Source organism: Terrapene carolina, unplaced genomic scaffold, assembly GCF_002925995.2.
Source record: "Terrapene carolina triunguis isolate 2854851 unplaced genomic scaffold, T_m_triunguis-2.0 Scaffold66, whole genome shotgun sequence".
NCBI classification, from domain to species: domain Eukaryota; kingdom Metazoa; phylum Chordata; order Testudines; family Emydidae; genus Terrapene; species Terrapene triunguis.
This window is the reverse complement of record NW_020664417.1, coordinates 85,298,747-85,311,966: the sequence shown is the minus strand read 5'-3', so window position 1 is coordinate 85,311,966 and position 13,220 is coordinate 85,298,747. Positions and strand designations below refer to the sequence as shown.

The window sequence follows — 13,220 nt, the reverse complement described above, 5'->3', positions numbered from 1 at the left end:
CCAGAGGATGTTGTGAAGGCCAAGACTATAACAGGGTTTCACTTAATCTAAATCATTTTAATAGATTAGAATAAGGCCTTAACATAAGTTGTCATAAATTCAAATTTAACTTTAAATAGGTTTATTTTTAATTTAGTTTAAATAAAAATCTGATTTTAAACTTGAAAAATCTGATTTTTAAAATTTTCTTTTAAAATTGGTTTTAATCCTCTGTGAATGAAATATTGTTACACATGCACCCCATGCCTAAGGAATACAACCTTATCTGTCATGTACTAACCAGACACTCCTCAGACAATCATAACTGGTATTTTTGTGGTTTTGCCTTACAAAGAGCAACGATAAACCTGAATATAAGAACTGCTTAATGATTTTTTTTTTTTTTTTTTTTTTTTTTTTAGTGTGAGAACAGGTGACTTTTTGAAAGGTTAGTCACCTGATTACAAGTAACTGACTTCTGAACTCTTCTGCCAAGACTGTTGAGTTGACATTAATTTAAGACTTATAGCGAAGATTCTTGTGCAGTGAAAAAAGTTCTCATCTCCTCTAAAAATCGTAGTGAATTTAGGAACTGAGGCATTTGCCATTGCTGCCTGATCCTTCCCCAAACCAGAAAGGGGTAGAAATGATTTTAAAGTTGAGGGAGTGGATTGAATTTTTTATTCCCCACCCATCAAGCCTTGATAGCAACTAACTACTACACCCTGTTACAGTACATGACACATCAACAACAGTGAAGAACATTAAGTTGATTCTTCTATAGTGATCAGTAGTGAAATAGCTAACATAGGTATTTTAGGGAGTTGTCATTAAGATTCAATATTAACATTTTATTGAAATGAATGGGGATAGCACAGATTTGTCAATTATTGTTTCAGGCTAATATCACTTCATTGATTTATACCTGGGTCTCATTTCAAAATTTATCTTTGCATTTATTACGGCTAAAGACTTACTGCTTTCTAATGAAAACATAGATTCTGGAATATAAAAGGGCATTTATGTAGCAAATTATGCAGTGGCACAATTGCATTATACTCAATGTTTCTGATTACCGTAATTATTTTTCTGTTTGAAGCAGTGAAAGTGCCAGAAGTCCATTCAGCATTTTTGTTTATTTTGACACACATTAAATCAGCATGTGTCCAAAACAACTAGCCTTGTGCAAGTATTTCAATTTTCCTGTCTACTTAAAACTAGCATCTATATCTGTCTGTTTGCTGTGTTGATACTAGCTAATGCCTAAATAGACCAAGACAGCTGTTTGGGTAGTTCTACAATGTTGCATTGTGGTGTTGAAAAATTTCAGTAGGTTTTCTTATCCTGTATTTAAATTATCTATACCCTCTAGTTCTTCATCTTTGTAAAATTTTCAAAGATGAGGGAGGGCTTTTGTAATATTACAGATCTGCTTTTGCCAATATTTTGCTATATTATCTCAGAAGTTCTTAAGCTAACTTCAGTTCTCCAGGAATGAAGATCAATAATAATAACTGTCTCATGAGATGCTAATTTAAACATCACTTACTGAAGGCAGTGTTATCTACAGACAGACACTAGTTCACTCTTCCTTCAGGGGAGGATCATTCTGTTTCTCAAATTAGGGCCTAAATAATCTCTTAGGTATTTCTATCCCTGTGGCACATGTGACGTATGGCTAATGGTACTGTACTGTAATTAAACCTCAGCAAAAAGTCTTACTGGAATGCAAAAGGACATAATAATACACTTAAAGAGCTCTTTTATATGTTTGAGTACTGTACAGAAATTACCAAATTAAACTTTTGCAACACCCTCGTGAGGTAGGTAACTAAGCTTGCATACTTTTTGTTTAGTTGTGTCAGGAAAAATTTCTAGTCCTCTATTCAGGAATTGTATGAATAGGCACTATGAGAAGGCCTGAAGGATGAATGCTTTTTTTAACATAGTGGTATCCAAGAATGTGGTGGTAGGGGAAAATTTTAAAATGAACGATCATTAATCAAAAAATGAGATTGTTATACTTAGTAATTCGTGTGGGGAATTCTGGCTTAACGTTGTCAGTGCTTGAAATATTTGTAATTTTTACACGTTACACATTTTCTACCAAGAAACTCATTTGAAATAAGGCTTTTGTCTCATCAAAGGAAAGGCTGGATTTACCCTTCATTGTGTTTTGGCATGGGGGAGTTATTGGATTTCTTGATGGCATAGTATTAGGGGAAAATTGCATATAAAAATACTAGAAAATCTTTTTAGCCCAGGCTTTCTGCTGAGGAGTTAAGCTATTACCTTAAACAGGCTAGATGGTAGGTAGTTAGTAAGTCTTGTGATTTTAAAAAACAGCTGTCTTTAACTATTTTGAAGCAGATCAATTTAAATTGAAATACAAATTATGTATCTAAATTTTATTTCATTCCAATGTTTAGTAACTGCTTTCACAGTGGCTTAGGTTACTGATCACCATCATTTATGTAAGCCTCTCTTTCCCCAGTGGTAGTGATGATGAAGATGTTGCACCATTATCAGCAAAATTTGCTGATATCTACCCATTGAATAACTATGATGATGCAGAGGTCGTAGCCAACATGAATGGAATCCATAGCGAACTAAATGGTGGAGGGGAAAACATGGCATTGAAAGATGAGGTATAGTACTTTAAAGTCACAAAATTTATGTAATCTGTCAAGTGAAACAATCATTGGAGACTGGTTTATCTTTTTCTTTTTTTTTTTTTTTTTTTTTTTTTTTTAACTACGGATTTTCAGTCTCCTCAGGTGAGCAGTACTAGCAGCAGTTCTTCAGAAGCAGATGATGAAGAAGCAGATGGGGAAAGCAGTGGTGAACCACCGGGGACTCAGAAGGACGAAATAACTCTAGGAAAAAGAACATTAAGGAAAGATGAGGCAAAAATGGATAGTCCACCCCCATCTTACCCCAGTCAGCAGGTATAGCTCACTGAAGTCTTATACCCGTTGTAAGTTACCTTTGAAATCTTGACTATTTGAGATTATTTGCAGTGAAAATAGTTTAATTAGAAGGTAAGTTGCAGATATAGGGAGTCTTTTTATCTGTGTAGCTGTCATTATGAGACTTTAATTATTTTCACAACTGAATATATAACCGTTAGAAATCTAGTGATGGCTGGCCTTCCTGGAACCTAAATCTGAGACCTTTTGTAAGGAGTTGTACTCTGCTGCTGCTGTCTTAAAAAGCCTGCTTCCTGGTTGAAATAGTACTTCAGTCAGTATGAACTTAAACTGTTGAATATATAACAGAAATCTAGGATGAACTTACTGTTCTGAGCTTTAATGGTGAAAACGTTTTAGTTAAGTGACGGTAAATGATTTTTCCCCACTGGTTGAAGTAATTAATGGATATTTCAATAATATATCTAAAACTGATTTGCAAATGTAGGGAGTCTGGGGTAGTGCTTCATACTTTCTTTATATGGATGTCTTGCATGAAGATCTGTTGTGACTCAATATTTTATTGGATTGCTAATTTGTTTAGTAAAAATTCCCAAATATCATACTTGGCTCTCTGCTCAGCATGTAATGGTTTCTATTTCAATGAGTAAATAAAAAAAATTAAAGTCAGTTATGTGTGAGCTAATTTTTTTAAAAGATAGTTGCTACAAATCCAAAGGAACCTGTATGTACTATTGAGGAAAACAACCGTTATAATCTATTATAAATCTGCTTGCTTGCATTCATAATGCCATATTCTGACTGGATCATTTCCACACAGATAATCAAGCTTTTCAATAGTTTGATTGTGGAACAAAATCAGTTGCCTTCATTAACTCCCTCCAAGCAAGAACCAAACCGTGCCTCATGCCTTTGTAGTCCTGACCATAGGAACTACCATAAAAATGCTTTGAGTAGCTCTACATTGCCTTTGCTACAACTCTGGACCTGTGAACCCTGATGAATATTGAACTTTGGTTTTAAACCTGTATAAATTGCTCCTTACCCATTCTCCTTTATTATACAAGACTAAACAATATTTAGACTTACTGTTTTGTGACATTTAAAAGAAATAAAACTACCTGAATTCCTTGTCTGACAAAATGAGGAGAGTAACTTTTCATTCCTTACAGGCTGACCAAGGTCCAAATACTTGTGAATGCCATGTTTGCAAACAGGAAGCTTCAGGTCTGACTGCTTCAGTGCTCGCAGCCGGACGTCTTCCTGCTGGCCATCAGTTTGTGAACCCAGAAAAACCTGCACATCCTGCACTTCACCTTTACCCCCATATACATGGACATGTACCATTGCATACTATTCCTCATCTGCCTCGTCCACTTATCCACCCTACCTTATATACAGCTTCCCCCTTTACACACAATAAGGTAAGTGTGACTAAAAAAATGCTTTCTAGTTTCAGGAAAACAATTGTAAATTTGTGTGCATTACAGTAATTTAACTTATTAAGGCCTTATTGGCACATTACACTTTACTTTTTTCCTAATTTATAAAGGTATCTACTCATACATTCTGTAAAAGCGAAACCCAAAATTGAGAATACCCCAGTTCTGATGGAATTTGGCCATCACCGGATTAGCAGTTGCTATCATCAGACTAATCTTGGTAAAGATTTTCAGTTTCTTATCAGTTGAAATGGATATAGGGACAAGAGGAAATCTTTAAAAGATCAGCATAGTTACATTTAATGTAATATGGCTATGCTAAATTTTAAATTTGTATATATTTGAGGTCAAAAGTGAATAGAAGAAAGACAGCTGTTGTTCCTTTTCAGCATTGCTGTCCTGGATTTGGGTCAAAATGATGATACTGTGAATAAGGACAAGTGTAGAGGATTACTTGTTGAATGTTTTTGTGCTTTTAGGAGAGAGTAAATTCAGCAAAGCACTTCTGCAAAAGAGCATGGTTAACTAGCAAGATAAGGGTATTGTAATCCATGTTCATCTGGAGATGTTCAAACACTCTGACACTATAGTGAGTGGGGCCAGATAATTGCCTAGTTAGTTTTTCAGAAGTTCCTCTGATTTAAATTTTAGAGGGTTTTTTTTTTCATTTAATGAAGACTGTCAGATAAGACTGAAACAAAAATGTGATTCACCCTTGCAGTACAAGTCTGCTCTGAAAAGGGATTCTAAAAATTAGCTCTGTGGAGTGCCACGTAATTTTATTCAAAATCAATTAGTTAATTTTTCATGTATAAAGTATTCTAATCAGCCCCATAAACTCAGTCTGAGCTCTGCGAGGTGGCAAACAGCGCTGGGGGGAGGGGGAAGTTCCTTGTGCTGTCATGCATAATCACCTCTGGAATGAAAGGCTAATGGGGTTGTGTACGTAGTGTGGAAAGCTGAACTTAGCCTGTGTCATGCTGTCTGGAATGGCTCACAATTGTGACGTTCTATCTTAGGACACACTGTCAGAAAACAGGGCAGACACCCCACGCTGGTGTTATGTTCTATAATTAGATTTCACAAAACCAATAACAAATGTGAACTCCTGAATCATTATACCAGTCTTACCATAGATCACAGACAGTCTCCTTAGGCCCTCCAGTCTACCTTGCCACCTAGACAAACTGGACTTTGTGATTAAACCAAAAATCACAATACACTCAGGTTGCTCCCAATCCCAAGAGACCAGTCACTTACTCCCAATCAATTGGTATTCTAGATCTTACACCAAAGACATCTCTGGTAGCCAATTGTATAGTAAACTAACTAAAGGTTTATTAGCTATGAAAAGGAAGTGAGAGTTATTGAGAGATTAAAGCAGGTAAAAATATATGTACAGGCGAGTCAGTTTGTAATTCCAAATGGTGGCAGTGATATAATAAATTGCCAGTTTCCCCAAAGTCTTTTCAGGGTTCTCAGATTGTCTCTGGGGAGCTCTATTTTGTATCTGATACACTTCCCTGTAAGAGTCCAAACACGCAGGATCTTTCCCTAATCCATACTTATAGCTGCTTTCACAGAAAACGAGCTGGCAGTGTTACTACCCACGTGGGCTTTTCATTTGATGACCGATAGTGAAGAATGCATTTTGAATCTTTGACCTCCGTTCATCTCTCACAATGACCACTTGCTTTGAAATTAGCACTTTTCTGTTAAAATTCATGATTAGCATTCCACAAGGCTTCTTTCTCATTTGATGGATTATTTAGTTACAAGGGCATACACAATGTAAATGTTGGGTACTACATTATAACCGGATACAAATAAGTGAAAACAATGCAAGTAACATCCCATTAATTTTCATGAAGTTTAAACACCCAGTACTCTCTTGTACATCTAACAATCACTTTGATCTATACTAATACACAAGTGAATTGGCCTGTGGCTCTGTCATGAGGTGGCATCTGGTCTGCCAGCGTCACAGGCTGAATCACTTATACTGTCAGTGGTATGTGAGAAGGGGAAAAACACAGCTTCACTTTCAGTTTCCAAATTGTATATGCAGAGCTGGCAATTGGGAAAACTATAAATCTTTAGTTGAAAATGGAGCAGACTTGATATGGAGTCAGTGACTCAGAAAATGTGGGACTCTGCAATACTACTTTTAAAGTGTAACTCTTCAAATTAAAGGAGATCTTAGTCTGATTCAGATGGAGGCTTTAATGTCTAGTCCAAAATGAATGAAATGTGTATTTCTGTGATGAAAACAAAGATAGTTGGAATGCAAAATCTTAGTGTATCATACAAAAAGATCACAGAACACGTCAATTGGTGTATATTCAGATGAAAGTAAACTATATTGGTAACATCTGTAGAAGAGGTGTGAAGTGAGTATATTAGAAAAGCTTCAGGGATAAGAAGTAAGAGGAAAAATTAAGTCAAAGTTTTGGACTTTTTGACAAGAGGTCAGGCAGAAAGAGGGTTCTAAAATGGGGTTTTATTGTGAAGCAGCTGAATAGGCACAGATAATAGGTTAAAAATAACGAGTCCTTAAAGGTTCAGTTTTTATGCAAATATAATTTTTAATAAAAAGTGAAGACCAACAGAAACACAGTATGCACACAACTTTGTATAAAAGGAAAATTTTTTCAAAAATTTCTGTCAGCTGGTTGCTCTTTAAGAGCTATATATAAGTGTGTGTATATATACATGCAGTTAAGGTACGACCCACACATATGCATATATAAATATAAACAAGCCTGCCATAATTGTTACTTTTGGAGACAAACTTTTATTAGTTTTTAGTTTACATAATTTCTTACAGGATCATAACACTTTATTATAATAACTTGAATATTGCTGTTGGAATAACTGTGTAGGCAGACAGACTATTAATTAGAAAATACTCTTATAATTTTTGTAGGCATTACCGCCAGCACCGGTTCAGAATCATACAAACAAGCATCAAGTATTCAATGCATCGCTCCAAGATCATATTTATCCAAGCTGTTTTGGGAGCACTCCAGACTGGAATAGCTCTAAATTTATAAGTCTTTGGGGATCAGAAATGATGAATGACAAGAACTGGAATCCAGCTACTTTTTTGCCCGACACACTTCCTGGTGAGGGTTTGTTATAATTTCACACTGAATAGCTATGAAAACTGCATTATGAAACTGAATGTGGCACTTTGTCTGGCAATGGTACATTTCATTATCATTTTTGAGAAAGCAGTTAGATTTGCATAGACAGGGAGTCATGGTAGCTATACCATGGCTGAAAACATGAAAGTAGAAACTCTTTAATCTCATTGCAGGGGCAAAAACAAAAAGAAACTGCCTCTCTTGGCCTCCGGTATATAGAGAGAAATTTATAGAGATGCTTGCATTTTCAGATTTGTGCAGCTACAGAAGGATGTGGGTTTAGAGAGACTTTATAAGGCAGGGATAAGAAGTAAAAATCCTGAGTCTCCTATCACAAGACCTTGATCTTGTTTCATAAAATTATAGGAGAACTGCTAGACTAACACCATAACAGCTGCCACAAATTCCTTCCTCTTCTCGCTGTGATGAGAGAAAAGCTAGAAGAACCTAGAATGAATGACTTTGATGCAAAACAAGCTTCAGAATATTTTCATGTTACATTATGTTGTAGAATCACTTCCTTAGACCTTTGAATTTTTCACTTTTTATAAAAAGGAACCATTTATAGATCAGCTGTCACTATAGGGTCAGGTATTTAGGGGCTTGTCCAAATTGGAATTGTGTACATGTATGGTTCATGTGAGTCTTGCTTCATTAAACTAGTAAATCTGAGGGAATTCTAATTGGCAGTTGGATACAGAAAAGTCTGTGCTGCTTTGCAGCAACATTCCTGAAATCTAAAATATTGTTCAGGTGAGATAGAACAGAGGAAACTCAACCAGTAAAATAGTAGTAAATGTATACATGTACCTACTTCTCTTGTTTTCATTACAAATATTGCATTTTTATGCAAGACTTCTTCCTGTCGTAAAACATGACTCACTGAAAAACTGTCTTGTTCTGAGACTTTATTTTGCCTTTAGTTTTGGTTGTCTCTTGTCTGGCCTGTTTCTAATTTGTACCCAGCTACTAGTAGCATTAAAAAACTAACAAAATACTCCATCCAGGTCACTAATGGGGGAAAAAAGTGAGTGAGTAATCTCCGTTATGGAAAGTCACACCCCAAAAAACACCAGCACAAACTGGCACTTGGAGTCGCCAATAACTAAGTAAGCATTTAGGCTACATTTTCTTCTCACTCTGATTGAGGTGGTATGCTTTCAGTGCCTTTTGCATTATATGGCTAAACTGGGCATTAGACTCCAGAGCTGTCAATCTTACACATTTCACAAGTATAAATTCACTTTAAAAAATTAAAAGTTTGAACAGATATGTACAGTAATGCAGTATGCTGCTTATTACCGCTACTGATATTTAAGAACACGTTTCAAATTTTAGTTTATATGACAAATCGGCCTGAGAATTTAAATTTAGTTACACTTACATAGACTAACATTCAGCGAGAACATATTTACTTCAGTAGTCCTACCAGGCCAGTAATAACATACATGGCTAGATATAGAAGTACACATCAGAGTTCAGAAAATTATAACATGCTTAAATCTGGGAAAGTGCCATAAACACAATTCTGGTAATTCTAGAAGTCTTAATTTCTGTGTGTTTCACTTGAAGGGAGTGATCTATTAGCACCAGCACTCTCAGAAATAAGACCTGAAGCACTTCCTGCTACATCTAGCAATGAAGCAACAGCAGTTACAGATAGCAAAGAGAAAAAAAATGCCGCAAAGAAGAAATGTCTGTACAATTTCCAGGATGCCTTTATGGAAGCTAATAAAGTTGTCATGGCAACCTCTTCTGCCACTTCTTCTGTCTCCTGCACAGCTACTACAGTGCAGTCAAGCAGCAACCAGTTTAAAGTATCATCTAAGAGACCTTCATCAATAGGTGAGAACTATAATGTATGTGAAGTAACTTGAAGTCAGTTGCTAAATTAATGAGCCACAAAGGGTTTAAAGTATTATTATTTATATTATGTATTTAAATGGTTTAAACAGCTTTTTTTAATCAAAACTCAGCTATTAATCTTGAGCTATATTTTTTCTGTAATCTCTTAACCCAAAAGGACTTAATCATGAGTCCTGAGATTAAGGATGGTTTGGCCAAAATGTTGGTCTGTAAAAATGGAAAATACATTTTAGAGATATATTCTTTAAATATGCTTGAATATCTTAATTACTTAGTTTGTGACTAAAAAGATCACTTACCTGATTTTTAAAGAGCTAGATGTCAAGAATGACTGGTTAGAGCTTGTGTAGATTTCTGTTAACTTTCTTCAAAAAATGAAGTAACATTTATTTATTTATTTATTTATTTATTTACTTATTCCCAAATTTAGGAGAAGTGTTCCACAATATCAATAAAGAGGACCATAGACATTCTGCACCAGTTGCACCACGAAATAGCCCTACTAGCTTAGCATCCCTTCCTTCACTCTCTCCTGCTGCACTGTCTCCAGCCACTACACCCCATATCCCAAATCTAGCTGCTCCATCTTTCCCCAAAACTGCTGCGACGGCCCCTGGATTTGTGGATCCACATTCAGGTCTTTGTCCCTCCACAGTTGCACCCCCTACTTCAACCACAAACAGCTCCGTAAGTGCACCACCAAGTGTCTGCAGGTGAGTTTACTTTGTTCATACTTAAATTGGCATTAAAAATAGTAACCAACATGTAAAATAAATTATCACTCTTGCAGCACCATTTTGTGCACCATTATAACGTGAGAGGGGGGTCTTGTGCATTTGATAGATGAGCAGAACACCTGAGTTCTGTTCCCTGGTCTGCCACTCACTAGCCGTGTGACTTTGCACAAGTCGCATCAAGTGTGATGTTACTCTCAGGAAAATGTGGCCATGGTGTTTCTGGGGTAGGGTTGCATTTTTTTGTCACAGGCAGAATCACACTTGTTCAGCTTATAAGTCAAAAGACCTGTTTTCTTACTGCGTGCTGAAACGTCACCTGGGTTGGAAAAGTCAAAGTATGCTTTCTGGTTCATTCATCATTCCCAATAATAGTTTCTACATTTGGGACTCAATAGAAAATTCTGTTGATGATGCATAAACTAGAATAGATCCTATCACACTTTGTAATACCAAAATTGTTATGACAGGGCTACCAGGAACAAAAAGCAGTGACAGCTTACTTTTTGTTAGTTTAGTCAGCAGACTTGACTCAGAAACCATACAAGGAGCATACTTCATGAGAAAGCTACCATATTTAAACAGTGTTTTGACCATAACTGCAGTTGCAACTTTTCTGAGTATCAGTTCCCCATTTAATGTAATAACTAACTTTTTTGTGATGCTTAAAATTTTAAAGATCTTTGAAAGCATTGGGTGAATTGTGCTATATGAGTACAGGACATTATGGCAGAGTGATTTCATAGTGACACTGATTCTCCAGTGTCTGAAGAGCAGGAATGTTCTAAAGGCAAACCAGTTGAGTCATTCTTCTGAGTACTCTGACTTGTTGTTCTGTGGTGATGGTTGCTATGGAGGAGGTGGGAGGCCACAGCAGTAGTTATGATGGGTCAGCTTGAGAACCAAGCAGAGTTATAGCTATCCACTTGAGTTACTTTATATTAAAAAAAAAAAAAAAAAAAAAAAAGTTAGCTTTGTAACATCTGGCTAGGTTTGTATTACTGCTGTTTGAACTAGAGAAATTAGTGAAGTATAAAAATGATTCTTTGCAATAAAAAGAGAAATGTTTCTTTGAGTATAGGTTACCTAGTCTAGTGCAATAGAACCCAAATTTCTGTTAGCACTAGGTGCTGCTGTAATGCAAATAATATTAGGATGTGTAGGAAATGGAATGGAGAAAAAGACAGAAAATATCATGCTGTTATGTGAATCAGTTGTACACCCTCACCGGGAAAACTTTGTTCAGTTCTGTTATCCCATCTAAAAAGGATATAGTTGAAGTAGAGGGGGTTCAGAGACAGGTGATGAGAATGGGGGGAGACATGGAAAAAATTCAGTATGAAGAGATGGTGAAAAGATTGGGACTGTTCACCTTGAGAAGAGTTAAATAAAGAACATGTAGAACATGCACTACATTTTACAGTTTCTCATAATGAGACATTAATTATAAGTACTTTTTTCACACTATGTATAGTTACCTTACGGAACTCACTTTTGCGATCTTTGAGGACAAGCGCTTAGCAGAAATCAAAAAAGATTGGGCACTTACGTGTATTACATGCATATGCAAAGTTATAAGCATGAAGGTTATTTTAAATATTTAAGGACATAAATCAACCTGTGTTTCTTGGTGAATAAACTTTTCCTGGGCTAAATTATTTTATAATTGCCTCCTGCAGAGTTTTATCCCTTCTTCTGAGACACTTGATACTGGACTAGTTGGATCACTGTCTGCTCCTTGTTTTCAGCTGATCTTGAGACTCTTGTTTGTAGTAAAGAGCTTGGACACCTGTGGAAGCAAGGGGGGAGACAAGGAGAGCAAATACTGTGTGACCAAACAGCTCTGCTGACCACCAGTGATCCATAGACCACAGTTTGTGAATCACTTTGCTTTAAGAAATGAAAATAACTATTTTCCAGATTATGAATACAAGTATACCTTTTAGACCAGGATGGATTTCTCTAAACAGTGATTCTCCACTTTACTCATTCAGTGGACCACTTCATGAGCATTTTATGGAGCCATCTCCCCTTAAAACACCCTAGTCTCATTGCTTGGTTTTGAACATACAGCTCTGCAGACTGCTAGAATAGGTTTTCGGGTGATGCACATCCCACAGTTTGAGAACTGCTGCTTCTGATTCGCATACATATCTCTCTCTCTATACAGATATAATAGGTTTCTTTTTTATTATATTGTAATAAACCCTCCGTTTTCTTTAACACAGTGATCCTGACTGTGAGGGCCATCGCTGTGAGAACAGTAATACGTATGATCATCAGCAGTACGATGGAGAGGAGAGCCAAGATGAAGACAGCTGTTCAGAGCATAGCTCCAGTACCTCAACATCCACAAATCAGAAAGAAGGAAAATACTGTGACTGTTGCTACTGTGAGTTCTTCGGTCATGGAGGAGTAAGTTTTGTTTAATGATTTTAATAAGAGTAACTGTTTTCAAGTGTGCTGTCATCTGTTGCTTGTTGTAATATTATCTAATTGGCTGTAATATTAGTAATAGTAAAAATAAATGACCGTAAATTCCTTTTTTCATTTTAAACTGTAAATTTTAATCGGGTATCTTTTAATCAGCTTACTGCAAAGGTAGGAGTTTGGTAGATAGAAAATGCATTCTAAAGCATTGTTTAAGAAGCACTAAAATAAGCTAGTGACGACAAAACTATTTCACAGCTAGATTTCCAGCACTGTGTGAATTTAGGCAAATTTCCAGCTGTGTGAACTTAGGCAAATTATTTAACCTCTGTTAAATCTGTGAAATAGGGTGATTGTACTCTGGCCACCTTTGTGATACACTAAGAACAGAGAAATAATAGAAAGGGATGGAGCTAGAGAGGTTCAATATAAGGGTAGAAAATAAAATTTAAACTGGGAAATTTGTGCATCTAAAAATACCTAACGTGAGTGCTCAGCTGGAAGTAATTCAAGAGAGAGCAACAAATGAGGATTTAGGAGGAGGTCAACTTGGAGAAAAGATTAACAATAGGTGCTTAGGCTGGTTTCATGATGGCTAAAATGGGTATCTTGTAGCCATGTATGAGTAACCGTAAAGTGTAAGAAGAGCTGTGTATGGCTCAGAAGATTCTCTCTCACCAGCAGAGGTTGGTC

At 36.2% G+C, this 13,220-nt stretch overlaps 1 protein-coding gene across 3 annotated transcripts in view; it reads left to right on the top strand.

The window, feature by feature from the left end:
* FAM193A (family with sequence similarity 193 member A) overlaps positions 1 to 13,220 on the top strand; it is a 99,495-nt gene that overhangs the window by 72,044 nt on the left and 14,231 nt on the right. For 2 of the 3 annotated variants that reach the window (XM_024198559.2, XM_024198558.2), the window contains 7 exons: positions 2,474 to 2,627; positions 2,748 to 2,927; positions 4,082 to 4,333; positions 7,278 to 7,476; positions 9,070 to 9,342; positions 9,794 to 10,076; positions 12,326 to 12,512. In XM_024198559.2, coding sequence (XP_024054327.2) covers positions 2,474 to 2,627; positions 2,748 to 2,927; positions 4,082 to 4,333; positions 7,278 to 7,476; positions 9,070 to 9,342; positions 9,794 to 10,076; positions 12,326 to 12,512 — 1,528 coding nt within the window. The remainder of the gene's footprint in view (positions 1 to 2,473; positions 2,628 to 2,747; positions 2,928 to 4,081; positions 4,334 to 7,277; positions 7,477 to 9,069; positions 9,343 to 9,793; positions 10,077 to 12,325; positions 12,513 to 13,220) is intronic. The other variant, XM_024198560.2, reaches the window with a different exon arrangement.